The sequence below is a fragment of the Diaporthe amygdali genome (assembly GCF_026229845.1).
Source record: "Diaporthe amygdali strain CAA958 chromosome Unknown NODE_1_length_4327563_cov_65_473760, whole genome shotgun sequence".
Taxonomy (NCBI): Eukaryota; Fungi; Ascomycota; class Sordariomycetes; order Diaporthales; family Diaporthaceae; genus Diaporthe; species Diaporthe amygdali.
Window position 1 is genome coordinate 988,241 of NW_026517021.1, and position 27,979 is coordinate 1,016,219.

General features: G+C 49.8%; 8 protein-coding genes across 8 annotated transcripts; 3 read left to right on the forward strand and 5 right to left on the reverse strand.

Annotated features, from left to right (window-relative positions):
- Positions 1–53: 53 nt before the first annotated feature.
- On the reverse strand, positions 54–1,692 carry J7T55_005870 (mfs ral substrate transporter; the record flags this gene model as incomplete). Its single annotated transcript, XM_053138069.1, has 4 exons — positions 54–657; positions 736–1,090; positions 1,161–1,378; positions 1,460–1,692. 4 exons carry the CDS (start codon positions 1,690–1,692, stop codon positions 54–56), a joined length of 1,410 nt encoding a protein of 469 aa, XP_053000641.1.
- A 279-nt stretch (positions 1,693–1,971) lies between these two features.
- On the reverse strand, positions 1,972–6,270 carry J7T55_005871 (uncharacterized protein; the record flags this gene model as incomplete). The annotated part of the gene is made up of 7 exons (XM_053138080.1): positions 1,972–2,373; positions 2,966–3,136; positions 3,621–4,285; positions 4,345–5,270; positions 5,633–5,686; positions 5,943–6,010; positions 6,079–6,270. The coding sequence occupies 7 exons, from the start codon at positions 6,268–6,270 to the stop codon at positions 1,972–1,974; spliced, it is 2,478 nt and encodes an 825-aa protein (XP_053000642.1).
- A 323-nt stretch (positions 6,271–6,593) lies between these two features.
- On the forward strand, positions 6,594–7,648 carry J7T55_005872 (uncharacterized protein; the record flags this gene model as incomplete). Its single annotated transcript, XM_053138092.1, has 3 exons — positions 6,594–6,671; positions 6,725–6,781; positions 6,938–7,648. The coding sequence occupies 3 exons, from the start codon at positions 6,594–6,596 to the stop codon at positions 7,646–7,648; spliced, it is 846 nt and encodes a 281-aa protein (XP_053000643.1).
- A 1,186-nt stretch (positions 7,649–8,834) lies between these two features.
- Positions 8,835–12,622, reverse strand: J7T55_005873 (uncharacterized protein; the record flags this gene model as incomplete). The annotated part of the gene is made up of 4 exons (XM_053138103.1): positions 8,835–10,700; positions 10,896–12,280; positions 12,336–12,386; positions 12,451–12,622. The coding sequence occupies 4 exons, from the start codon at positions 12,620–12,622 to the stop codon at positions 8,835–8,837; spliced, it is 3,474 nt and encodes a 1,157-aa protein (XP_053000644.1).
- A 484-nt stretch (positions 12,623–13,106) lies between these two features.
- On the reverse strand, positions 13,107–14,464 carry J7T55_005874 (taurine dioxygenase family protein; the record flags this gene model as incomplete). Its single annotated transcript, XM_053138114.1, has 4 exons — positions 13,107–13,260; positions 13,428–13,434; positions 13,490–14,203; positions 14,260–14,464. 4 exons carry the CDS (start codon positions 14,462–14,464, stop codon positions 13,107–13,109), a joined length of 1,080 nt encoding a protein of 359 aa, XP_053000645.1.
- Positions 14,465–16,058: 1,594 nt separating this feature from the next.
- J7T55_005875 (beta-ketoacyl synthase domain-containing protein) lies at positions 16,059–23,927 on the forward strand (the record flags this gene model as incomplete). The annotated part of the gene is made up of 7 exons (XM_053138125.1): positions 16,059–16,777; positions 16,934–20,057; positions 20,136–20,448; positions 20,536–21,035; positions 21,139–22,868; positions 22,918–23,618; positions 23,668–23,927. 7 exons carry the CDS (start codon positions 16,059–16,061, stop codon positions 23,925–23,927), a joined length of 7,347 nt encoding a protein of 2,448 aa, XP_053000646.1.
- A 490-nt stretch (positions 23,928–24,417) lies between these two features.
- J7T55_005876 (uncharacterized protein) lies at positions 24,418–24,711 on the reverse strand (the record flags this gene model as incomplete). The annotated part of the gene is made up of 2 exons (XM_053138136.1): positions 24,418–24,463; positions 24,539–24,711. The coding sequence occupies 2 exons, from the start codon at positions 24,709–24,711 to the stop codon at positions 24,418–24,420; spliced, it is 219 nt and encodes a 72-aa protein (XP_053000647.1).
- A 2,031-nt stretch (positions 24,712–26,742) lies between these two features.
- Positions 26,743–27,860, forward strand: J7T55_005877 (uncharacterized protein; the record flags this gene model as incomplete). The annotated part of the gene is made up of 2 exons (XM_053138147.1): positions 26,743–27,638; positions 27,695–27,860. 2 exons carry the CDS (start codon positions 26,743–26,745, stop codon positions 27,858–27,860), a joined length of 1,062 nt encoding a protein of 353 aa, XP_053000648.1.
- Between the last annotated feature and the right edge of the window lie 119 nt (positions 27,861–27,979).

The window sequence follows — 27,979 nt, forward strand, 5'->3', positions numbered from 1 at the left end:
GTCATGTCCTCGAAACAGCTTCGAGAACTTATCGCGCCAAAAACGTAAAGGGTTCAGATCTCCTTCTGATCCGTAACAACAGCTTTCTCCTCATCAGCCCCCAGACTCCCGTCCTCGGCGACACCCTCATGGTGTCCATGCAGGCCTATTTCCGTCTCGGTGAAAGCGTCCGCCGTGTCGCGGTACTTGGGCGCGAAGTTGACTGCAAGAGCGTACGTCCACGCAGCGATAAAGAACGCCATGGGAACCACCATCGCGATGGACGTGTTGTGCATGTCGGCCACGGCGCCAGTCAGCGGAGGAACGACGGCGCCGCCAAAGACACCGGCCACGATGAAACCGGAGCCGCGCTTCGTGTGCCGGCCCAGCCCGCGCATGCCGAGTGCCATAATGGTCGGGAAACAGATGGACTCGAAAAATAGCGTGACGTATAGCATCGACATGCCCGTGTTCTGGCCATGAGTGATGGAGGGCGCGACGAAGATGATACACATCGTCAGGAAGATTCCGAAAACAATGCGTGGCTTGACAAAGTGCATCAAACCCACGCCTGCGAAACGGCCAATCGCGAAAGCACCCTGGGCGCCGGCCAGAAACTGCGAGCCGAGAGCAGAGTCGGTGTTGGTGCGAGATTCGGTCACGTAGTTGATGAAGTAACTGGTGGTATTTGTCAGTGGCGTGCCTCATGTAAGAGAGAGTTTTGCAGGTTGTCGTGTTCCTGTAGCTATGACATACCTCGCAATGGCGATCTGGGCTCCGGTGTAGCAGAATTGGGCGAATGAAGCATGGAAGAGCCGGTATTGCTTTATGAAGGGCTTGTCGCTGTCAGCCGAGGCCCGGGACTCCTCGGCTTGGAAAGCCATATCGGCATCTGTGATCTCTGGGATATCGGATACGAAGAAGACGAAGGCGAGAATGAACACGAAGACTGCGATGGAGAGGTAGACCCATTGCACGTTTTGAAGCGCCTTGACGTCGTCGAAGTTGAAGAAGACATATGATCCCAGGACAGGAGCAACAACGGTGCCGATACCGTTGAAGGCCTGAGAGATGTTGATTCGGATTTCAGAATATTTGGGCGGGCCGCATACTGGATCAAGCGCATATCAGTACTTGGTTCCCAACTGTTCATAATTAGGGGTGGTAGTCGCGAATCCTACCGGTAATATAAGGGTTGGCAGCTGTCTCGAGCGACCCCAGCCCGTTGCCAATGATGAAAATACAGATGCAGAAGCCGGCGAAGGAGCGGTGCAAGATGGCAGGAATGGCGAGTAGGGCGCCAAGTCCGTACAGGAACAGGCCCCAGATGAAGACGGCTCGATAGCTGTAGTGTCGCAGAATCCAGGCGGCGTGTCCAAGAGAAGCCAAGGGGTACGCGCTGATCGATCAATACTGTCAGTGGGGGCTGGGACGAAGATAAACTGGGCGCCAAGAACGCGGGGAGGACAGTGGCACGCACCCAAAGTAGGCGGCCTGGAGACCGGATGAACGAGCCTTGCTGATGTTGAGAGTGTTCTGGAAGTGCTTGTTCAAAGTGTCCAGCAGACCGTAGGAGAAGCCCCAGAGGAAGAAGAGGATGGTGACGAGGCAGATTGGGAAGAGGGATTCCTTCAGGGTCAACTCGGCGGCCTTGGTCCTCTTCTTATCCGAGGTCCGCAGGGAGCGGCCCTTCCAGAATGATTTGGAGAACATCCTGAATCTTGTCCCCTTACACAAACACAGCCGGTCTTTGTCGATGGTCGCTGGCTGTCACTTCGGGCGCAGTGGATCTGATGCTCACTCAGACTTATGTATAGAGAGTGTGTCGAGAGACGACCAGGCAGGCGGTGGTGAAAGGAGGAGATAATGCGTGGATCCGGGTCGTGTTGGAATAGATATGGAGACCGCTGACGAGGATGATTTCTGCTTCGGCCCTTTTACCCCATGTTCTGGATGTCCAACCCCACATCCCCAGACCAATGGTTCCAGTCATTAACCGACGGGGCCTGGGGTAGGTCCAGGGTCCAGGGGCTTCGAATTGGGGGCTTCGATTCGGGAAACGATTCCAAGGTTCGAGCAAGACAGGCTCGATAGGCCTGACCCGTCAACCTGTGGATCCGTCGGGAAATCCGTGCTCGATTCCGCAGATGCAACCTTGTGCGGGGATATGCTTCGTTCCAGGCCAGCTGCTCCATGCCACGTCGAGGCAAAGCTGCCGAGTACGAATTGCCGAAGTGAGACGACGGCTTGGAGCTTGGCACCCGTTGCCACGAGGCCTGAGTCGAAACAGCGCTGCCTCGACTTAATGATAGCCCGAGATAGGGACAGGACAGGATTCAGCCTAGGAATACGTCTCAAGAGGATATAGATACAGTTCATGCAGTGCATATCCATCTACATTTACGTGTGCATCGAGTGTACCGTTACCGTGGCACTGGGATCTGTCACGGTTGAGCCCGTCCACGATTCACGCCTTGGCCCTGCTGTGCTGCACTCAGTCTCGACTGTTGGTTCGAGGCTGCCGACGCCAATGACCCATCAACTGCCACGTGTGTGAGCCAACGTCCAAATTCGTGTGCCAGGTAGATCCCGGAACTAGTCCCAAACGAAATGACAATCGCATTTGTCCGGCATACAGCGTAGTATTTACGGTTTCTAGTAAACTTTATCCAGTCACAATCTGATCCGTATCAGTAAGTCAGATGTTGCCTGCTCCTTCACGATTTATGATGTGCTAGGAATGCGTTGGCTAGGTCATCACAGAATGGCTGCTTACCCATTGCCTCGAAGGGTAATAGAGACCGTCTCGGGTCTTGAATTCTGGTGATTTCTTGCAAATATTATGGCCACAAAAGCCGGACCAAGATATCATCACACACATCGGTGTTGTGATGAAAGGGCGACAGCCGATATTTAGTGCCCCACCCTTAGATATAGTGCCTCAGTGACAGCTGGACCAGAAGGGCTAGGCGCGCTCTAAACCAACGCTAGAGACCTGTAGAGTCGAGAAGTCCCAGCTGCGCATTTGAACTTGATCACGACATTTGGATCTGCCCATGAATGCAAGCGCCTTATTGCTGTTAAGCACATGAGGCCCCAAAGAAAGCTCCAGAGAAACATAAACTGCGTTCGCGATGAAGCGCATGGTATCAACGAGCTGCCAGGGCGAGAAAAATATCTCGGTATTCGCCTTCATTGTTACTTCTACCGGCTAGGTGTCCTCATTACGCCGTCTATTCTTGTATGAGGCTCAAATCATTACTTGCAACCTGGCGACATCATGCTAAGCGGCCCTTCACATTGCTCTTCGACTAGCCTTCGGTGTGAGGAACGGAAATCAACAGGCTCGGCTGCTGCTACTGCTGCCTACACCGAAGTAGTTTTGCCCTAAGTTAAATGATTCCTGTTCTCCCCGAAGGAGGGCACACTGGCTATCTTTATTTTCATCTTATTCTTGTGACAAACGATGCATCTTGACCAGAATTTGATGAATCAAAATTCAACGCCTCGAAACAAAAGATCTGTCTTGTGTCTCAATCCTAAGTAACTCTGGACGTCCAACCCCATGACGTGTCCCTCTCCCCGTTATCCCGAAGTATATCTCTCCTACAATTCGGGTGACCGCATTCTCCTGTACAGACTTGGGGGTACGTTGTCATCCATGTGACGACATCAAAATTATCATCCATTTCTGCTGGCCAATTCAGCTCCAATGTCTCAAACCGCACCTCAGCTTTCCGAAAGAATTCCCGAGCCTCGTACTCCAATTCAGCGTCCACTAAGGCCAGCCTAGCTTCTGTTTCATCCCAGTATTCAGGCGGAACCAAGCTCTTCATATTATGGTATGGTCCCAGGTCTCTTTCAATTTCCGACACCGCAGCGAGCGAATCATAGTAATTAACCCCAACTAGTCTCACATGCTTGAGGTAAGGATATTCCTTGAGGCTCACACACCGAGCGAATTCGAGTACTGCATCCTCGAAGTAGTCCTCGAATTCGTCGATCTGTAGAAACTCCAGTGACTTACAGGGCAGGAGATCTATGAGGACAGTCTTTGTAGCTGCAATCTCAGCTTCCTTGTTTAGAGAATATTGTTCATCTGTCATAGTATCGACGAGGTCGTAGTCCACATTAGGTGGCATACCAATACTATTCTGGCTCAGTCGGACACTTTTCAGCATTGTGAAAGCACCTAAAGATTTTATCGGGCGAAAAGTCGCTAAGCCGGACTCGAGCGCTGGAAACCCATCAAAGCTCAGTTCCAATACCTGGAGGTGCCGTTTGAGAGGTTTGAGCAGTCTGACAACTACCAGAAGTCAGCAATCTCAAATCACGGCGAGGCACTTGGGGGGCTGGGATTCTTACCATCATAGCCATCAACCGGCCGCACCATATCATCATCAACAATTCTACCATTGAGGTAATCCATGTCTGCGAGTCTGAATTCCCGTAAGGCCTGGAAGTTGGACAGGAAGTCCTTCAGCGAATTATAGCGGAACCATGATCTCCACAACTCTAATTTAGTAACCTTGTTCTCCGGCAACTTCAAATACTTTGGAGAATTGTTTGAGGCAGGGATGATGAGGCCGTCAGCATCGTGAGAAAAGTCGACGAATCGGCGAATGCTCAGGCTTTGCAGCTCAGGTCCAGCCTTCATCAACGCTTCGAGCCATAGCCGTCCCCTAGAGATATGGACCGATCGATGCATCTCTGTTGGAAGCAGGATGAGCTTTTGGAGGCGTTGTAATTTGTCCGCGAGGGTGTTGTTGCCGAAAAGAACGTCTTGTCCTCGGTAATCGTCCGTCCATTGTCCGTCGCCGTGGTCAATCCTGAATTTGAGTGTGCGAATATGTGGTAGATGCTCCAGGATTCCTCTTCGGTCGGGGTTTGACGACACAGTCATTTCTTTGACTGCTCCAGAGAGGTCTGGTCGGCCGCCTGCTGGCTCCACAGAGCGGCGAAAACGAGAGAAGATGTTATCTGTTTCTCTGTCGAAGCAGTAAAAAAGGTACTTCTGGGCGAGACTTCGAAAGAATTGGCATGTCAGATTGATAGATAGGAGATCGCCTCTCGACTTCAACAGCAGCGGCTTCGCTATCAGATTGTGATCCTCGACTGATGAGATGCCGGGCGTGTGCGCTAGACTGGCGAGGCAGTGAGGGCATAGGTAGTCAAGAATACACAACCAAAGCTCAATTGGGAGCTGTTCGAAAAACTCTAAATTTTCTTTGCCAGGGAAGGCTCCCCATTGGAACATGTTGGGCTCAAGTTCTTGGTTCTGGTTGTTCGGACTTAATGATGTGTGAGCAACAAATCTCAGTGGTTGAGGCTGGGAGTTCGCAATGATAAATCTCTTAAATATTATGCAGTGGACTCCGAGCGAAATCTAATTTTGGTCGAAATGACAGTTATCACCAGGACCCGGCGATGTAAAGCTCGAAGTTTGTAAAGATTGAGGTATGCAGGGAGGTGTTTGATTCCACTCATGAAGATGCAAGTATCAGAGAGGGCAAAGATCTCTTTGAATAAGAAATAAGTAAAATTATAAGTAGTCAAATATCATCCAATAACATGCAATGTCATCTGCGCCGGCAAAATTTAGAGCCTGCATGATTATAAAAGTGGTCGGTCGCTAGTGAAAATTGAAGAAAACAGGACGCCGGACACAGCTTTGGCCACACCATAAGACTTGAGGCGTGGGCTGGATCTAAGATGGTTTTAGTCAGTGGGAGACAAGGTCAAATTAACTCAACGAAGGCCATTTTTAAAATTCGACTTTCTGGGGGAAAGTTCATTTTTCACTTTTCTCTATACATGTTGCTACAACAGCAGACAGCTGACTATCATTCCTCACGAGGGCTATATTACCAGCCGAAAGTCTGCGAAGCAACAGCTATTTGCTCCCCACCCATTTTTCTCTCCCTTCCTCTCCCTTAATTTATTATCATCAGAAAAATGCCTACAGATTCTCCACAAGGACCCCACCTGTCCCTGGATCTCCAGCGTGCACACGGTACAGGTGAACGCCGGACTGGTTTCGCCGCGCTGCCTGTCGAGTTGCTTCACCTAATTTGCAGGCAGTTGTGTCTATGCTCATACTGTGATCCCGATCCTGAAGGACTGGATATCCCTCACAGCCCAGTCATATTCAGGAACGACCTCGACTCCCTGAGCAGAACCTGCAGGACCCTCAGACAGGTTGCCCAGCCGTATATATTTCACGCCTTTGGATACTACGACAGCCATTTCGCCCTTCGTCTGTACTTCAAATTTACGATCCAACTTGCTCATATCGCAGACCAAGTTCGAAGAGTCACCTTGAATTCCATCTGGGGTGACTTGGTCTTGCTGAGCCACTTGACTGGGTTACACATACTTCGCGTGTTGGCTTTCAGCCCAGGCACTATAGGATTTACAAGTCACATGTCTTTCCCATCACTGAAAGAATTCTGCTACGGACCGTGCCTTGTTAAGTCGTCCGTGGTGGAACTGCAAGATGCGAGGAAAGACTTGCGCGCGGTCTTGGGCGCTGCCGAACGTTTGTCACATTTGACGTGCCATAGGCTCTTTCACGATATCAATATGACTCCATTTATCTTCTTGCGACTGCCATCATGCAAGATAAGCATTTTAGAGTTGCACCAGTGCTGGTTGCCTCACGGGACATTCAGAAGATTCGTGGCGAACTTTCCGTGCTTGAAGAAGTTCAGGTTTAGGAGCACTGCAAGGCTACGCTACGAAACAGGAGAGCATCGACGTCTTCCAGAAGATGGGCCGGGGCGGCTGGCTGATGCTCTGGATGGTAAGTCTATAAACATATTGCAAGCGGAGATCTGAGATCGTTTAGTTTGAATAGAGCCATTATTAACGTATGTCTACAGTGATTGAAGCATTACAACCAGTTAGAACGAGACTGGATAGACTGCACCTAGAATTCGGAAACGGACACGAATTCGAGGACTTTTTTCGACCCCTCCCATCACTCACGAGTTTCACAGCTCTAAGGACGTTGTTTCTGAGCCAAGGCACTATCCGCTTCTTCCAACCCCCCGATGAGGTGACTCCCATGGACAGCCTGATTAGACTGCTACCTAAGTCTATTGAAAAGCTTTCGATAAAAGATTTCAGCGAAGACTCCAGAGCGACTGTCCTGGAACTTGCGAAGCAGACGCGGGCCGGAGAGTTCCCAAATCTTAGGCAAGTCAGGCTGATAGGGAATGAAATACCTAGCATGATGACCGGATCTTCGTTTCTTTTCCTCGCCAATGAAGAACAGGGAGAGGACAGTGGTAATGAATATATCACTTCGGTCATCCATATGTCTGACGAGGGCGTGGACTGCTCGCAGACCTTGAACGAGGAGGATCATGAGCTGTCAGGAGATGATATCTCCGATTGGGCGCTTTACGAAGAAGATATGAGCTTTGATCAACATTGGGTGGATGTATTTGATCGCTGCCAAAGTGATCACGCGTTCCTATTCTCGATTGTGCGTCACGTTCAGCGGCATTCGGAGGTTGTCCTCTACGCAGCTCTCACTTCTGCGACACTGAGGAGGAAAGTCAGAAAGTTGTTTGCCGAGGCAAATGTAAAGTTTGAGTGTGTTGGCGTGGGCTCCGCGGAACTTTGGGACAGTGACAGGGGCAAATTAAGCATTGCCTACATGTAACAAGCACCTTTCTGTCCTTGAGATTCACGACGCCGGCAGGTCTAGTACAAGGGAACCGTTTCCGAGGTCCGCTCTGGTATAGAATGTGCCATGTGGATCTTGAAGTATAATTCAGGAAATCGAGAGTTCGAGGTTAGAGGCTGGTAGGATAGACAAACTCATTCTATCGGCGATTGTCATTCTGCCACAAAAAGCCGAAGGTTGTCCTGGGTCTTTATTAGCGGTATAGCTGGGTAGTTGTGCTCCTGGTAGGGAGGTCGAAATTGGCGTTAGAGATAAGTAAACCGAGTCTTTTACTTATTCCTTTGGACTATTACAACAATTTCATGACAATCAAAGAAATCTGGTAGGATCAAATCATTGTGAGTGCAAACAAACTAATCCTTCTAAGTCTGCAGCTTTCTTCTGGCCGCGAGCCGAGCTATGATACAGTATCACATACCCTCTCCTAGTATAGCCTCATGTGCGATAGCTCTCCGTAGGTCATAGGTTAGATCCGGAGAAGAAACCCTCGTGTACTCACATATTCTGAACGATTTGTATGTGTTGTAGGAATTTCCCATTCTATCTGCCTACTCTCAGGTATCTTAGCAACCTTTGAGATTCCTGCGAGTTGATTCAAGGCCCAACCCAGTAATTCCACTTTGAAAAGATCCGCACTCCTTCACCACAGGCTTCTACTTTCATTGCAATTCTTCTTCTAGCTACTGTCCAGTGTCTCCCTGCGAACACCCCCCCTCCCCCCGGGACCAAAAAAATATGGAGTCTGTCCATCATTTTGGAGGTAAAAGCCAGCTAGCCTTCTCATCGTGGCCAGCAGATTGGATGTTAGAAATGCAAAAAGTAAGATGGCCGATCGACTTGGGACTCGAACCCAAAACCTCATCATCGCTTCTATAGTAGGAGTGATACACGCTACCATTGCGCCAGCCGACCATATCAAAGCTTTTAGAATTGTGTAGTTATGTAGCAAATCCAAACCTCTGTTTCAAAAAACATTCCTTAATCCCCACTAGCAAAAGGTCCTCTCCCTCTGGACATTTCAGAAAAGTTTGCTCCAATGGTATAGCATGTGGCAATCTGCTTTTGATATGTGTGCGCTGTCGCAAGCCTGCAGATGAAGATCGATGCTCGGTTTGCCACTGCTCACTGATTCTTTTCATGCACAGCTATTTGCCATATAACTTCACTTCGCACCTACCTCCGCACACTCCATACGGTGCTTCTTCCAATCCTTCTTCTGGCACTCGGCAGAACAATATTTAACCTTCAGACACCGCATACACTTCTTGAGCGCCCCGCCGCCTCTCGCCTCCAAATTGCCACAGTTCCTACATCGGAGCGTCTGGTCGCCCTGTATGCCCAAGGCCGATTGGGATAGACTCTCAGTCATGTTAGGATCAATTACCTCCTCCACGAACGGCACCGCGTACGTCGGGCTGATAGCAAGCCGCGTCGCAAATTGCACAGCAGTACCCCACTCAGGGAGGTTGATGAAGTTCTCCGGCAGCTGTCCCGCGCCGCAACCGCAAAGGACTTCCTTGCCCGCTTCGGTGTTGAGGGGAACGGTTGCGCCAGGTTTCGCATACTCACAGTCTAATGTGTGAGTCCAGTTTCTGCAGCGTTCAACCAGCGCCGGCAAGACTTTCTTCCACAGCACGAGCTCTTCGTCATCGACGGTTATGGTGCAGCACTCCAATTCCCTTAGCATCAGCAGGAACGGCTCCATCTTTCCTCCCTTGATGATTTCTACAGTGAATGGAATGACTGCTGCATCGAGGGCAACGCTCCCATTAGCGCCGTCCAGACGTATCGCAGAGACGAAGAGAAGCATATGAATTCCTCCTTTCTCCGGGTGGTGGATGGCGAAGAGCCCGGTCTGGCCGCCCTGCAGTCCCGATGCAAGCATGAACATCGTGAAGAGCGACTCTTTAAAGTTCATTCGAGCGGAAGTGGATATGCCAGAATTGTTTGCTTCATCGCGGAGTTTGCGCTCGCGGACAGAAAAGGTCCAGGAAGCCAACGTTGTCAGGAACCCCAGGCTCTTTTTGTCAGAGATGTCGAGTACAGGTAAGCTGTCGAGGTTGATATGTGGAACATTGAGCGTGACGGGGATGCTCTGTCCGAGGTCCATAATGGAGGTGGACTTTGCCATAGTGGTAGGGAACACAAAGTCATCCAGCGTTTGAGCAGTTGCCGGATCGGCAAGTGTTGCTGTGACCTCCACATAACCAGAAGTCCGAGCAATCCTCGTCTTGCTTCCATCCTTTACCACAGGGACTGGGAAACAGAGTTGATAGACCGCTTCTCGTTCCCCGAGAACGATTTCAAACGTGAAAGGCGAGATCTTCCGCACATCCACTGCGGCCTTATTGGATAGTAATTCCTTTCCGTCCAGAGACAGGACGTCAAGATGGCCAGTGATACTGGCTATAACGCCCGAAGGTTCAATATCCGCCGTGAAGTAATATTTGCTGTCGCTAGCAGCATCTTCAGTAGTTTGCAGCTTGAGATTGTTGTAAAGAGGGTAGCTATCCTGGCCTGGCTGATTCTTGGTAATATGAACGTGCGAACTATTGTCCAAATCGGTCTCATATATGATCATCGGTGTGCCTAGCATGGGATTACCGAGCTGAAGCCTTGTGTTGAAGACTGCGACATTCTGAGCGCTATTTGCTAGACAAAGAGACACCTTCGTGTGTTTGGGATCCACTTGGAGGGCGGCAGTGGGCACTGAGAAGGTCGCAATCATGTGAGAGTCTCCGGACCAAGATCTCGGATCCTCCTGGACGCTCACAGTGAAGCCCTCGTCTTCTCGATGACCCGCGGTCAAAACAGACCCGAACGTCACCTGAACATCAGCAAAAAGGTTGTGCCATGTAGGTGCACCTCCCTGAACACCGCGTAGGCTGCCCTCGACGGTGAAGCCGACGCTGGCCTCAAGGGCGATTTTAGCGATCTCCTTCCAAGCGACTGGAGGAATTGCGATGGTAACAGCCACGGCCTCGGGAATATTAGACCACTTAGAGAACAAGGGGGCGCTTGATCCTCGCTGGATATCATGCGTCAGTCCAGGCAAGGTGTATAATCCTTGCCTCGACATTGCCAAGGAAAGTTCTTGTGAGAAATTTGAGCTCAACATTAAACTCGAGTCTCGCATGATCTTGTTGAGGGTCTCACGACACACCGCCTCCGTGGGTGCATCGATGGTGTGTAGTAGTCTGCGAATAAACGCAATAAAACCTACTCGATGGTACTTTGGGCAAGCTTGCTTTTGCAACAAGGTAGTCTGCTGGTCCCTGGATAGACTCATGAGCGACATCATGTCCTCGCTAGCAAACATAGCTCGGTAAACATTGTGTAACAGGGTCGCAAGAGCGTCGTCTTTGACCTTTATTCGCGGATGGACTGCCTGGCCGCTCAAGCTCTCGTGGAATTTCCAGGCGAAACGCCATTGTATTCCTGGCTTTTGAGACGGCTTCTGGCTTGCATAAATAGCAAGCAAGTAATCATCGACATTAGAAACAGCTGTGGCGTTCGTCCAGTACTCCACAGGGCTGAGGCCAAGCAAGGTCGAAATAGTCCTTGTTGGTGCGCAAAGGAGTTCCTCGAATGCAGCCTTTTCTCCCTCTGTGCCCTTCTGCATTGTTTCAGTGTAAAGTGTAGCCCAAGGAACAGGTTTGAGGAGCGGGCTCCCGGAAACAAGGACATTCAAAGCTCCAAGGTAGTCAGACAAATCCGACGTATCAATAATGTCGAACTGCTTCGGAGTAGTCGACTCTGATCCATACTCATCAGCATCCAGTTCAAGGCTTTCCATGGTGAGCTGGCGTCGATAGAAGTGCCCTGACGCCTGGTCTGTTTCAAGATGGTGCTGGAGAGTATGACAAAATGACAAAGCATCCGCTGAGACAAATCGCAAGACCACGTTTTTCCGTGTCATATCAACAAACGCCTGGGACCATTCTGTGAACTGGTCCTGCGCTGCTCGGACGATGGCAGACGAAGGATTGTCATGCAGATGCCGGAGTGGCGACTTTGCAGTCAGATGAGCATTTGCTGTTGCCAGGTGATAGCCCAAGATCGGGTCCCCGCCGTGGGCAAGAACAGAATACTCCGACAAACTAACAGCGAAGAGAGGGTTGGGGATATTCGCATTGGCGGGAACTGCACTGGTCGTGCCTTTTTCCCACCACGAGTCTAGGGCAACTCTCAGTTCCTCGCTGGCCAAGGCTTGCATACCAAGGGGAGCAGCTGCACGGGCACCCCCGTATACAAGACCTTGCCTTCCGAAAATAGCATCTTTATTGTCTTTTGAGTGTTGCAGAGCAGTCTCAAAATCCGCTCGGTACTGACTTCGGTCCTTCTTCCCCAAAGACTCGGCGTAAGCTGCCCACATGTCGCGTACAGAGCGCAGGGTAGAGTTGTTGCTGAAGCGAAACTTCCCACCAAATTCGCTAGTTTTCCAGTCCTTGAGGGAATTGGACGCAGCCAATAGGTGGGTGAGGTGCGCCAGAAGGATTTCAGCCGACTGTTCATCGAGCAGTAGGTGGTAGTACACGTTCCAGACAAGCTGGGGTTCAACATCTTTGCCCTGAGCAACGAGCAGTGTCAGTATGAGTAAGTTACGAGCTGCAGACGGTCAGAACTTGTTTCATCTCCTAAGGTATCTTCCGAGCAAGCTCACCAATTATGGCATCCTCGATGTCACAGAAGGTTAGATCCAGCTTCCTGGTTGCTGTAGAATTCACCCGTCAGCAGTGGCTACTTCCATCCCTTGCCAACAAGACTTGGGCACTCACGAAATCCTTTCTCATGATATGCAGAATACAGTATATGCCGGACATCTCCGGATTCAAGCAGCAGGATGTCGGCATCAACACCCTGGGGGACGCCTCGCGTTACGCTAACCGCGGGTGTGTTTCCCACGGCAAAAAAAGGGAGGACAGCATTGAGGACTGTTGGAGTCAGCATCTTGAGAGCTGCAATTTATGGAATCCCCGCGGCATGGGTGTTAGCTTCACAATGTTGACTCGAAAGGAATCATCCACACGCAAAGTGAGATCATGGACGCGAAACGAAGGGGGCGTGAGCGCGACTGATGCCCATGAAGTTTGAGCTGCGGGGATCTGAATACTGCGCAGTCTCCTAACCCCGGTCAGAGCGTGCTTGTAACCCTCCCCCGTCCCACGAGGTGTAGCAGCGGCACGCTCAGGCCTTGAAAGTCCGTGACATGTATAATCCTTCGTGCAAACTGATAGACTCAATTTATCTCTCTTGACTGCACTTGAATAGGCTCATTCTTGAATCAAGAACATGAGGTGCAAAGTGGCATTCTGTCAGTTACTGGCACCTTGACATCATCACAATTAATGTTACTGACTAGTGATTCAATTGAAAGCTCCTATTCAAATTCTCGTTCCAGGATCGATGTCAAAATCTATGTACATACTAATCATCAAGCCGCAATCCCGAACAATGCCTCCGACCTAGACATGCTGTTTGGATCAAGGTAAGGAGCCTCCCCAATCCCGACAGCACGAGTACCAACGCGCTCTCCAAGCTCCTGGTCATAGTCATATGTTGCACAGTGGAACACGGAGCGATTATCCCTGTGTCCGGTCGTCAATATTCATCAAACTTTCAAATGATTCTTACGGGCATGAAAGGCTGATATTTGGGGGGTAGACAGATGGGGCAAAAACATATAGGCCAGGTCCCGAGGGTATAATCTTTCAGAGACGTGTGCAGGTTCTGCAAAAAAAGATTTGATGCTCACCAGATCGCTGTTCAAAATTAGTATCCACGAAGCCAATGTGTAATTTGCAGCGCTTCACTCACCTATATCATTCTTATTCCTCCACTTGAATCGGACTTGCAAATCATGATTCTCAACAATCATTTGCCCGAACTTCTTTAACAATTCATCAGACTCCTGTTGTTCTAATTCATTGATTTTCTTGGTGAACGGCCCAAACGCAAAAATACTCTTCCAGCCAGTCACCGGATTGGTCCGTACGATAGGATGTACTGCGGAGAGACTGCCGCCTATGTTGGCTGGGCTTCCCCTGGGCTTCTCATAGATTTTGACAAGGTCAGAAGTTGCATATTTAAGAAACCCGTCTGCTACACATGTCGCAGTCAGTCCCTCAAAGAACTTCTGATATGGCTTGGAAAACCTGTCGTAAAGCTCGTAGCCGGAAGCCCAAAGCGTATCGCCACCCGTCTTGGGCAGCTGTGTGAGCCGTAGGGATGTGTAGTCCGCAGGTACTGGCTCGTACTGAATGTCGGAATGCCACTGGGAGAAGTAATCATACCGGCGCTTGGTAGGCGGTGGAGCGAGATTAAAGAGCGCCTTGCGCTGTACCGAGCTCACAGGGCTGATCTCTGCGTCAACGACACCAAACTCAGAGGTATTGTTCAGCACAGGATGAATATGAAGAGTTGAGTCCGAGGGCTTGCCGCTGAGCTGTCCTAAGCGATGGACAAGTTCTTTTTGAAGCCCATCGGTGAGATTGTCTTGTGCACGGAAGAATACAACTCCTCTCGTTGAAACTGTAACACTGGATTAGGCCTATTCTTCTCTATGTTTTGAAAAGTGAGAAACGCACTTTCGATGGCAAGATCACGGATTAGCTCATCGGAATTGGTAGCATGTAAGAGGTCATTCACAATATTCAATTTTGGAAACTCACGTCCTATGACAGGCGTAGTATCCTCGTAAACAAACTTGACAAGAGCTCCTGAGGACTTAAGAGGTTCTGGGAATGAGGGACATGATAAAGACTCGGTGTTTGATGCATTGGCGGGAGACATGGTTTACCTGATATGCAGAAGACCTCTGAGATGACCGTAGAAGGGTAAAGCTAGGAGGATTTCGTCAATTTTATATTTGTAGAAATACATTTTAAACGCTGTCTGTACTACCCCGCGTGCTTAAAACGTATCATGCACGGAATATTTCATATGACTTTGAAAGATGATATCACCTATAAATTCATGTTACAAATTTGATCGTTAATTGAAAGTTTAACTATCAACATAATATCTGTGACCCGTTATTTTTATGCCGATCAAAGTCTCTACATCAGGGTATTAGATTCGTCACCAGTGTTGATCATACGAGGGGAAGACAAGGGGACAGCCCCGTGTCGGCTGGGATTGTGCGAGAGAGTAGCTGTGCACGGATTGCCAGCGTCTGAAGTTGCGAGTCTTGGTCAACAATATCGGGGCATTTTCTCACCGGTGTCTATCTCGCTTGATTCTGCCCTGGCCACAGCGCAACCTTATTTGTTCGAGCTTAATGGAGGTGCAAGGGAAGAAGACCCCGCTTACATATGATCAAACGCACGTGTATTCTCGGTCGCATCACCCGCCAAGCCGACGGTGAATACGCACTTTTCTTTTGCCGCCGACATAAATCCAACAAGCCAAAATAGGAAAGATGGAGCAGCTTTGTAGCACTCCGCATATGCGCTATTCACTATTCCGTGCTTCCCATTTCCGAGGCCGTGTTACGGATCATCTACCAGTGCTTGACACGAGATGCAGCGGGAAGGAAGTAAGAGCTGATATACATCTCAATTCGACATCATCTAGTTGCAGGAGTGGATCTGGAGGCTCCTGGCCGACATATGTATGATTGCTTCTTCGTTTGTCACGGGAAATCCTTCCTGCGGCTTTTCTCTTTGTAAGTAGCCATCCCCCCCTGGAGCCCCCTCCCAGAAATTACAACACTGTCTGAGCACAGCGCTCGGAAGACCCAAAACATTCATTCACCGACTGCAGTGTCTCCATGGCACCCTAGGCCTGATTTGTGCCGGAGAACGACATGCGTTCTTGTCCACAGCCCTGCCATACCACTGTTTGATACTAGCGAACTCAATCTAAAACTTTATTTCAAACCACTCTGCGCCCGTCGGTATAGCTGATTACGGTACTTCATTGTCTTCTCACTAAGATAACCAAGTATCCTTGGTACAATTCAATGCCTACATTCAATCAAGTTATGATGTTGATCCACCCATTTAAAGTTTGTGGCGACCGCGCTCGGACTGACTAGTTGCGGACCTGACGACCATGGAAAGGAAACCCTAGTACTGAGTGAGTTGTTTTCTGAACCCTGTAGTTGTGATAACACATTTCTCGTTTTATCGCATGAATTCTAATGGATCGTGGGCCTGACAAAGCCCTTGGGTATTGCAGATATCGGGGCCCTCCAGAATCGGGAGGTATTGTGAAGAGAGCAGGGACAACTAGATCATACTTAGTACTAGATAATAGAGCATTAAACAACCCCCTACAGCTTTTTGGAATCACTCCCAGGGAACCGCCAGCTCCTTTTAGTAAACCAAGTGACTCTCATCCCAAACCTATACCAAATTTTACTCACCACTTTGCACTAGCCATTATGCCCTGCGAGCCCGCGGAGCCTATAGCCGTTGTTGGCAGTGGATGTCACTTCGCTGACAGTGTCAACTCACCAGCGGAGCTGTGGAAGCTTCTTCATGACCCACGAGACGTTCGCAGCGACATTCCGGAAAGCCGTTTCAACGCGGATGGCTGGTACCACCCCAACGGATCTTATCACGGCCGCTGCAATGTCAAGAGGTCATATCTTCTCAATCGGGATGTGACTGCCTTTGATACCGAATTCTTCGGCATGACGCCTGTGGAAGCCAAGGCCACCGACCCCCAGCAACGGCTGCTTATGGAAACTGTATACGAGGCGGTAGAAGCAGCTGGAATGACTCTTGAAAGTCTTAAGGGTAGTGATACAGGCGTGTATGTCGGTGTTATGTGGTGTGATTATGAGTCGAACTTGTTCCGGGATCTGCAAACCGTCCCGACCTATTCGGTTATTGGAACCGGACGAAGTAGCATATCCAGCCGGCTCTCCTACTTCTTCGACTGGCACGGCCCCTCGGTTACCCTTGACACGGCGTGTTCATCCAGTCTCGTCGCATTGCACCTCGCAGTTCAGGCCCTTAGGGCCGGTGATTCTCAAATGGCCGTGGCTTGTGGCACCAACGTTATTGTTGGGCCCGAAAACTACGTTACCATGAGCAAGCTCCAGCTTTTATCACCTGACGGTCTGAGTCGGATGTGGGACCGTGATGCGAATGGCTAGTAAGTGGTTCTGGAAATGCGCAGCTTTATTCTACACATAAGCGATATTCGTTGGATATCCTCCTGCTTGCATCACAATTTCATCTATCTTCACAGAAACTTTGCACAATGACCCCTTTTCCTCACTGTCTCAGTGACTAACTCTCGATACTCTAGTGCGCGCGGTGATGGTGTGACAGCACTCGTGCTTAAGACGCTCAGCAACGCCTTAAGGGACGGAGATCAAATCGAATGCATCATCAGAAGCACAGATGTGAACCACGATGGTGCTACCCCAGGAATGACAATGCCAAGTGTATCTGCTCAGCAAGCCTTGATCCGGAAGACTTATAGCAAGGCAGGACTTGATCCTTTGATTTACCGGGACCGACCTCAATATTTCGAGGCTCACGGGACGGGCACCCCGGCCGGAGACTCCGTCGAAGCCGAGGCTATCTACAGAGCCTTCTCTGCGAACGAAGGTCCTAGAGATCCACGGGAGGAACCCTTATATGTGGGCTCAATCAAGACCGTTCTTGGACACACTGAAGGCTCCGCGGGTATTGCGGGTGTTCTCAAGGCATCACTGGCGGTTCAGCACGGCCGCATTCCCCCAAACCTATCCTTCAATAATCTGAGCCACCGAGTAGAGCCGTTCTACAAAGATGTGCGAATTCTCCAGGTTGCCTCAGCATGGCCCTTCCTCGCAGACGGCCAGCCTCGCAGGGCGAGCGTGAACTCTTTTGGCATTGGTGGTACCAACGCACACGCCATCATCGAAAGCTATAATAATCGATCATACTGCACAGCCCCAGCTGAGATTGACCACCTCTTCACGCCATTTGTGTTCTCGGCAGTATCAGAGCGATCGCTACGAGCTAATCTTACCGCTTATGCGGCTTTCCTCGCAATCAATCCTACAATAAATATTCACGACTTGGCTTGGACGTTAAGGGAACGTCGCTCAACTTTTGCTTACCGAACATCGTTCGTGGCTAACTCTGTTGAGGATCTCAAGTCGAAGATCCACGATCAACTCCATGGCAGCTCGAGTCCTGTTGTCAGGGGGCGGTCGTCGTGGGAGAGAGGGGCGAAGAAGGTACTTGGAATTTTCAATGGACAGGGGGCGCAATATGCCCGCATGGGCGCTGAGTTGATTGAAAAATCCTCGGCTGCTCGGAAGACAATGGAACAGCTTGACGCATATCTTGCTGAACTCCCAGCCGAAGATCGCCCCAGCTGGTCACTCAAAGCTGAGCTCCAAGCCAGCGGCTCTCAGTCTCGTGTACAGGAAGCCACTATGTCACAGTCCTTATGCACAGCAGTTCAAATACTCCTAGTGGACCTTCTGCGGGCTGCGAATATCACTTTTAGTGCGGTGGTTGGCCATTCTTCGGGTGAAACAGCTGCAGCGTATGCAGCTGGCTGGATCACAGCCCAGGAGGCCATATACATTGCCTTTTATCGTGGATTGCATGTCCTCTCCGCACGCAGTCCCCATGGAGTCAGCATCAAAGGCGCTATGCTAGCTGTGGGCCTACCTATGGCAGAAGCAACTCAGTTGTGTGAAAACGTGGTTTTCTCTGGCCGCATCACTGTTGCGGCGAGCAATTCTCCTTCCAGTGTGACGATATCAGGTGATGAGGACGCTATATTAGAGCTGAAGAACCTTTTGGATGAGCAAAACATATTCAGCCGACGTCTTTTCGTCGACAGAGCTTACCACTCTAGCCACATGCTTCCGTGCTTCGATGGTTATGTGAACTCACTACATCAGTGTCACATCAAAGCACGCCACCCTACAGAAAAGAGATGCACCTGGATTTCAAGCGTGCACAATCAGCCGGTGGCATCTGAGACGGGGCTGGACGGAATATACTGGGCCCAGAACCTTACTAAGCCAGTCTTGTTTTCCCAGGCACTCACCACTGCCCTCTCGGTTGATGAGTTCGATATCGCGGTCGAGATTGGACCTCACCCAGCCCTGAAACAGCCCGCGATCCAAACAATTCAAGCTGTCTTGGGAAAGAAGATCGAGTACACCGGAACACTCTACCGAGGCACCGATGCCGTCCATGCCATGTCAACAAGCTTAGGAACTCTATGGTCACACCTTGGTAGCGCCGCGGTCAACTTAGACACTTACGAAAGGGCCATGCATGATCAAGCACTCCGCTTACAAGTGGTTAAAAACCTTCCCATATACCAATGGAATCACGACGCTAAATATCAACACGAGTCTCGACTTTCCCGCCAGATGCGCTTGAGAAGCCAACCGGCTCACCCGCTGTTAGGGGACATATGTCCGGACAGTGCGCCGCACCAGATGAGCTGGAGGAACATATTGCGTGAGAGTCAGATCGATTGGCTCTGCGACCACAGAGTTCAGGGTCAGGTCGTTTTTCCTGCCTCCGGTTACATTTGCACAGCCTTGGAGGCTTTGGTTTGGCTGTCAAGCGGAAAAGAAATACGCTTGATCGAGATGCGAGACTTCTCAATACACCACGCAGTCCCCTTAGACCAAGATGTCGAAGTTTTAACGTCACTGATTGACATAAATCTGCTGCAACCGGATCATGCCCGCGCCAAATTTACTTACTCTGCAGCCCTTGGGGCTGAGGCAAATGAGCTCACACTGGCTGTTAGCGCAGTCGTCGACGTCTTTTGGGGAGACGCAGATCCGACAATCATGCTCCATCGTGCGCCAACTCCGTCTCACATGGTCAACATTGACCCAGAACGCTTTTACCATGTCATGGACAAGCTTGGCTTAGAGTTCAGAGGCCGTTTCACTTCGCTGGCAGCGATCCAGCGAAAACATGCGAATTCGTCATGCTTGGTCAAGATCAAGCCGAGTGAACACGCAAGGGAAATACTTGTCCATCCCGCGGAACTGGACAGTGCGTTTCAGTCAATATTCCCAGCATACGGATATCCAGGCAATGATCGTCTGTCATGCCTCCACCTACCTCAGAGCTGCGAACTTATTCGAGTTAACCCTGCCCTGTGTGAATCCATGAGGAGCAGCACGACGACACTCGCACCAGTCGACTCGATGATCACCCATGAAGGTATCGAAAGCAATGGATTTTGTGGAGACGTCAACATCTATCCGCAAAACGCTTCATATGCAGCAATTCAGCTGCAAGGTTTGAAAGTGATGCCTCTTCGTCAGATGTCCGCCTCTGATGATAAGAAAGTCTTTTTCGGGACGCGCTGGATCCCCAGCACTCTCGATGAGCGGTCATCAGTGTGTGGCACCGTGATAACCCAACATCATAAAGATATTTTGGAGGTTCTGGTACGGCTATCAACTTTTTACTTGAGACAAATAGATCAGGGTGTGTCTTGTGATGACCCATTGAGGTCGGCATCTCAGCACAGCAGTTACCTGCAATATGCTCGACACGTCACCCGCCTCGTGGATAAGGGGGAGCACAAGTGGGCAAAGAAGTCATGGCTCAGTGATACCCTCGAAGATGTTATGGAAGCTAGCAAGCCATTTCTTCAACGGTCCGATGTGCGATTGATGCATCTTGTTGGTCAGGAGATGCCAAAAGCCCTTGCTAACGAGTCCGACATGCTAGAGGTGCTCCGCACGTCCGATCTTTTGGATGATTACTATGAAAATGAATTTGGACTCAGCCAACTGTCTTCCTGGATCGGTCGAGCAGCAAGTGAGATCGTTGATCGTCACCGTCATATGAGAATTTTGGAAATAGGTTGGTTCTATCGAGTGCAAACGCGAATCAGGCTTTGTTTCAGCTAATTTAAATCAGGTGCCGGAACTGGTGCTGGAACGAAGAGTGTCCTCCGGTCTGTCGGCCACGAATTTCATAGTTACACTGCGACTGATATTTCCTCGGCCTTCTCCGAAAGTATTGACGCGGTGTCTTCTGAGTACGAAGATCGAGTGAAATTCAAAGTCCTTGACGTGGAGAAAAGTCCAGTCCAGCAAGGCTTCAGTGAGGGCGCGTACGACTTAGTTATTGCGTTCTCTGTTCTGCATGCTACGTCCAATTTAGAGCGGACACTGAAACACACTCGTCAGCTTTTGAAGCCCGGAGGTTATCTTCTCGTTGGCGAGGCCAATAATAACATCCAGACCGGCAGCCTCCCTGGCGTCATTTTCGGAACATTACCAGGGTGGTGGCTGGGTCATGATGATGGACGCGTCTTGTCACCTTTAGTCTCCACGGCGCAATGGGATAGGTTGCTAAGATCCACTGGCTTCTCTGGAATCGACTTGACTGCTCCAGATGAGCTCCAAGACTTATTTGTAAGCATGAAATTATACCCCCTCTCCACTCCCGTCCTGAAGGCTCAAAGATCTTCAAACACCGTCACCATTGGCTCCATAACATGAAGCTAATTATTGGCAGGGCGCTTCCTTCTATGTCTCGCAAGCAGTCAATGACACACTCAATCTCCTTCGAGCGCCTCTCTCCATGCCTTCGCTGCTTCCTCCAATCGAGAAGTTGGCTATTGTGGGCGGCTGCACTTCGCGTAGCGCCACTCTGGTCACTAGTCTGAAATCCACATTAACAGGGTTCGTGACAGAATTGCAAGTTTTTGAGACTCTTGAGGATGTCCAATGTCACGAAGGTGGGCCTCGCTTGCCGGTGATTAGTCTGACAGAACTTGATGAGCCTGTCTTCAAGAATTTGACGAACAGGCGCTTCTCGGCTCTGAAAACCATGTTTGGGGGTGCCAAAGATCTGCTTTGGGTCACCAACGGTCGCCGCTGGCAAGAGCCGTTCTCCAACATGACCGTTGGATTCGGAAGGACGGCCAGGAATGAAGCACCTGAACTCCGCCTTCAGTTCCTCGATATAGAGGATCCTGGAAGCCTTGATTCCCATAGAATCGCTGAAATCTTTCTTCGTCTACTGACAAGAGCGGAAGAGAAGGACGATATATTTTGGTCCTTTGAGCCGGAGATCATCATTGATTCCGAACAACGCGAGTTGATACCACGACTTCGACACAGTACCAGTCTAAATAACAGATACAACTCATTGCGCCGTCCAATCACCCACGAGGTAGACGTTGAAACCTCTCCTATCTCCATGGAGCCGAGACGGAATGGATGCATTTTCAAAGAGTTAAGACTGGGCATGAAGGACAACAGCGAGCCCCTTATCGACATTCGCACGACGCACACGGTTTGGTCAGCCATCATGACTCCTCTTGGGCACAAATTTCTTGCATTCGGCGCAGAGCCAAGCTCCGGATCATATTATCTGGCTCTCGTGCCCTCGCCAGCATCCGTGCTCAGAGTTTCTCCAACCTGCGCAATTCGTTGCGCAACTACGCATTCATCCATGGAGTTACTTCTCGCACTTGCAGCTTCTCACTTGGTTGCCACAGCCGTTCTCCAACACCTCTTCGCTGGTCAAACGCTGATTGTGCACAACTCTACAAACTTGATTGCCGATGCTATATCAGTACAGGCATCCGCAAAGGATGTACGTGTTGTTTTCACAACGGATAATGCAGGGCCGGACACTCCCAGCTCCTGGATTAGACTTCACCCGCATATGAGCCAGTCCGCATTGAGCTGCATTTTACCGAGCAATACTGCGTGCTTTGTCGGGTTCTGGGACCAGGCCACTTCAAGATCCTTGGCCGAATCAGCTTTGCTAGCAAGTCTTCCTCGAAATTGCCGCGTAGAAACTGCTGACAAGATCTACTCGTTGGACGGATGTGATCACTTCAGCTCCGCCCCTGTCCTGGCTCAGATGCTTGAAAAAGCCACAGAATATACCGAGATGTATGACAACCAGAAGCAACAGGCCATACTGGCAGCAGCTATGAGACTTGAGGACGTCTCCAATGGGCCACCTCCGAGCAGCCCAATTACAGTTGTTGACTGGACGTCATCTCATCTGTTGCCAGTTCGCATTACTAGCCTTGACTCTGGGCCTCTTTTCCGAAGCAACAAGACCTATTGGCTAGCTGGCTTGACTGGCGCACTGGGCGTGTCCTTGTGTGATTGGATGGTCGCCCACGGTGCCAAATCTCTTGTACTGACAAGTAGGAGTCCTGAAGTGGACCGAGAGTGGATTTCTTTGCATGCTCGCAACAAGGTTGTCATAACGATCATTGCATGGTAAAGTTAACAGTCCTCCTTCTCGGGAAATTGTACTAACCAGAAATAGTGATATGACCGATAAAGCTGGGTTGGCTGAAGTGAAGAAGACTATCGATGCGACTCTGCCGCCAATCGCGGGAGTTATGAACGGTGCAGCAGTACTCAGAGACGTGTCTATCACCAATATGTCTTTAGACCTGTTCAATGATGTCACTGGCCCGAAGATGTACGGAAGTATATACCTGGACCAGCTGTTTTGGGACGAACCCCTCGACTTCTTCATTCTTTTCTCTTCCATCAGCTGTCTCTTTGGGAATCCAGGTCAAGCCAATTACTGCGCAGCCAATGCATATGTGTGCAGTCTCGCGGCTCAACGCAGGAAACGCGGTTTGGCAGCGACTGCTCTCAACATAGGCGCTATCACGGGCGTTGGCTACATGGAGAGAGAAGATAGAAAAGCCTTGGATTTGACTATCTCGAAAATGGCCTTGATGCGTTTGTCGGAAGAAGATGTCCACCAACTGATTGCTGAAGCAATCGAAGTCGGTCACCCTGACTCTCGAAATGAGCCAGAGCTATCCACGGGCCTTCTGGAAGTACCAGCCGGATCGCCTGATGCCCCGGCATGGATCTCGGATCCGAAATTCGCGGATTTTATTGTTGATCAAGTGGAAAGCGATACAGAGATAAAACAAACAGTTGCTGAATCTCTGCCGGACATGCTTAAGGCTTGTCAGAATCAGCAGGACCTTGAACGCATCGTGAAACGTAAGTCTAGTATGACATAGTTGTTTGGCCCAAGCTGACAGTGAGACAGAGGCATTTGCATCCCAACTCCGGAGGGTATCACTTGTGACAATGCCAGATGAAGAGCTTATGGCAAAACGCAGCAATGAGCTTGGCCTTGATTCATTAGTCTCGGTTGGCATTCGCGATTGGTTCCTCAGGACCTTTCAGGTCAGCATAGCTGTCTTGAAGATCATCGGGAACAACACCATGGCAAGTTTGGCTGAGGACGCTGCGGGACTCGTTCCGGGAGAATTGACGCCACAACTCATATCTGGGGCAAAAGCTTGATGAGAGATGGATTATTTCGTGATAGATTCTAGACAGACAGCCACAAGCCTCACTGTTCATAATCTTTTGCGTGCAACACATAGTCTTTTGCTCTAATAGCCTGATTGCACAGTGTGCATTACATCTCAGCACAGATAGAACGCAAGGTTGGATTGACTGTGTTTGAAGGTCTGAACAGGTGGTAATACACAGACAGAGCCTTGTCCGTAGAAGAGCTACACTGGACAATAGGTACTTGGGCGCAGCCATACATGAACAGATCACCGCCAGCATATGTGACTTCAGGCTTTGCGTTGCGTGCAACTTATCGTTTTTCAACATGCATTTGTGTCTAAAGAAGGTCTTTATTGAAAAGAACGAGATAATCCTGGATATTTATCAGAAAACAACAAAAGAAACCTCGAAAGACGGGAGCTTTGACGCAGGCTTTGCGTCGAATCCAGTTTCTATCTTCCAAGTATCTCTCCCATCATGCGCCCTTTACAGATCCTTAGTCCTTGTTGCAGGCAAGGTAGCCTTGAGTCGCGGCAAGGGAGCTACCAAAAATCATAAGTCAGTGCTGTACCTTTCCAAGAACAAGATAAAGCCCGACGTATTGTCTTTAGACATACCATGCATTGGTGCAGTCGGTGGCAGACGTATCACCGCAGGCTTCGAGACACTTTACTTGGTCTGCGGCGACATCCTTGTAGCAACCGTAAACGCTGCGGCTGTTGAGTTGAATGGGATTAGCCATTGCAGCAGCGACAAAAGCCAAGACGACCGAGAGCTGAATGAACTGCATTTTGAGTGATTTTCTTGGACTTGAGCGAGATGACTTTAGTGTTTGTGGTTATGAGGATGCTTGCGTGCAAAGATGATGATAGTGATTATGATGATGGTGAGTGTGATATGTTGCGACTCAGTGAGACTTTAACCTGATATTATATATATTTATTCCTCCCAAGAAACTAACGTCGTCGTATGGCTCTTCTCGGCAAGGCTGTAGTCTCAGCTGCAAATATGAGGGGAGTCGTTTCAGCCTCGCCTCTTCATGGTTCGCCACAAAGTCAGCAACTGGAGTCGGTCAGCCAAGATGTCAGCATTCATGTCAGCAGACACGGCATGAATATCGGCAATTTGCCATTTGCCATCCCAGAGTGACGATCTTGTAATAGTAGGATTTTCGAATAGATTTTGATCTCTTGACCCGCGACTGCTCTGGATCCCTCTCTCCAAATTCGCGCACATTCCACCATGTACGCCACTCTGATATCTATCATGAGTGTACAATTTGAGGACTGCGAAAGCATGATAACTCCTCAACTTTCGTGTGAAAATTTGTATAGATATGTGAAACCATCGAAGGACACTTCATGGAAGCCTCTGCGTCTTACATTCCGATCAAATCCAGGTGGAGTACTTGCGTCTGCCTCCATCCAGATTGCTGAGCTTCAAGCTGTGCCCCTCAATACTATTTCGAACCTCAAGCTATCAGTATACACTTTGTTTTCTCTTTTGCAAATCACTTTTGCAACTTACTAGCGATCCCAGTCAAGTCAACAATCACAATTCATTTGAGCCAACGGCATTTGCACTTCCACACCGACAAGATCACCTTGTTTATAAGTTTATTCCAGACATGAAAATTTGACCGGAAGCTCTAACTCGCATAGGGCGGAATTCATATATCTAGTCTAAGAAGAGAGTGTTTTGTTCCGCCCCAAGCTGGCATTAATTATTTCCCCATTAACCATTTCGACACAATTGTTTCTTTTTTTCGTTATAACGCGCGATGACTTCTTGTAACAGTGAGGTATTCAAGAACGACACGTTGGATGATTGCCAATGTTGGACGCGTTGTCTCAACTTCGGTGTCCCCCGGAAGACATCCCCTCCCCCCGCACTCACGTACTGAACGGAAACAGAGACTTAGACGCTGTATGACGGACTCTGATATATTTGCTCTGTAATTTGTTGATTCTTCTAGAGCCAAGCGGTTCCCGGGCTACGACGGACTTGTTGTTCCAATCTCGCACTGAGGAGGAACGCCGATTTGGAGGCGACCGCTCGCTGTTCAAAGTGTTGCACTGACTCATAGGTAGTAAACACGGAGTCAAGGTGGACCCAAAGTTGTCCAAGAATTCCGTGCCCACGTACAGTACTACCTCCTAAGCAAATTGATACGGGTTGCACACACAAATACGCGGGGTATCGTCTCAAGTTGAGTGTGGCAGCATATGCGCGGCACTTGTCCCTCTCATCACGATACGGCCGCATATCTTTCCGGGTCTGCTCTATACTGACTAGCATTGCCGAGGCGAATTGTGAGAGCCTTGGCTTGAGCACAAACCTTAAATGCGTTATTGATCAAGGAAGCTAACTTTCGCATGCAGCAGTCACGGACAAGCACCCGGAGTAGGATAGTCGAAGTTTAATCTCGAACAAGAGACAAGGCCTGTTTCCACCTCTGCATTACCCTGGCTGTCAACTCTCGAAGTGGTTTCTAGAAATAGCAACAATATCCTACGTAGCATCGCCGCGCTAGATATTGCATATTCTCCTGGTTTCGCAAACTCTCAACGCGGTGTACTTTAGACGCAAGTGCTCCAGCGTATAAGCACATATCACTTTATCCATCACATTAAACTTGATATATGCTAAGTCCAGAGCATTTGCCCGCCGTGTGGACTGAAATCTGCTCAGAAACCCGTGAATAGACTTTGTTCCTCTCTTGATTTTCCTTCCCGACCTATCCCATCATTCTGCGCAAATTGCGGGCAGTCCCGAGGTTCTGAAAGTCTACGGCGACAAATTTGTCCTACTGTTTACTAGAATGTGCGATTTCTCAGTGTATGGCACACCAAGCCCGGAATGGCTGATTGGAGCGTCGAAAGTGCCATCTTTCACGCCGCAGTGTGAATCAATCATCGAGTGGCGAACAATCTTCAACAAGCAACGAGAGGCAACCACTGCCGAAGAATTCGAAAGCTTGAAACCGCACGTTCAAATGAAAGACTATTCGGTTCCCACAAGCGATGGTTCGAGCATCGAAGTGCGGAGTTACCGGCCTGCGAGCGTAGACACAACCAAGAGCTTGCCTGTGTACATGCACCTGCATGGCGGCGGGTTCCTTTTCGGCACGTTGGCCACCGAGGATGCGATATGCGCCCGCATCGCCATCAACGCGCAGGTTGTAGTGCTTAGTGTCAACTTCCGCCACACGCCTGAATATGGCTATCCAACCGCGTGGAACGACACGGCTGACGCATTCGAGTGGCTGCATGATCACATCTCTGAGCTCGGCGGCGATGCCCATCGTGTTGTACTGGGCGGCATCTCGAGTGGCGGGCAGCTCTCTGCGGCATTCGTACTGAAGAAACACCTTGGCAAGGTCAGCGCTTCACGTCCAGCTATTGCCGGACAGCTATTGCTCATCCCGTGTTTGGCGATAATGGACTGCTATGAGCCGCAGCGCAAGAAGCTCAAGAGCAGCTCTGTCTGTTCGTATGAGCAGAACAGACTCGCGCCCCTCATGCCACTCTCTGTCTGTAGATTCTTTACCGAGTTATTGCAGATTGAGAGCCCGCGAGTGGATGACATTGAGCTGAACCCAGGAAACGCTTCACCTGCACAGGTTCGGGGGCTGCCCCCAACAGTCTTCACTATCACAGGTTGGGATCCCTTGAGAGACGAAGGATTGCTGTATGCCAAGATGCTGGCCGAAGCCGGGTAAGGTCAAAAGTTTTGTCTGTTACTTAGCAAAGACTGACTGAGACGATTATTAGAGTCCCGGTTGATATTCACATGTTTCCAGGTCTTCCACATGGCTTCAGAAGAGTGCTAAGCAATTTATCAGAGTCTGGGCGATGGGACCAGGTCGTTGAGAAGGGAATCGCGTGGGTGCTTTCCAAGCCGCCTGCTACTGGCATATTTGAGATCAAAACAAGATAGCGGCGATGGTCTAGGATAGGCTCATATGCAGTGGACATTGCACAGGAGAGAATATGTGTCCTATGGCCTCAGGCATCAACTAAGTGCGTAGGAGAAGTAGAAATTGAAGTTAGGATTGC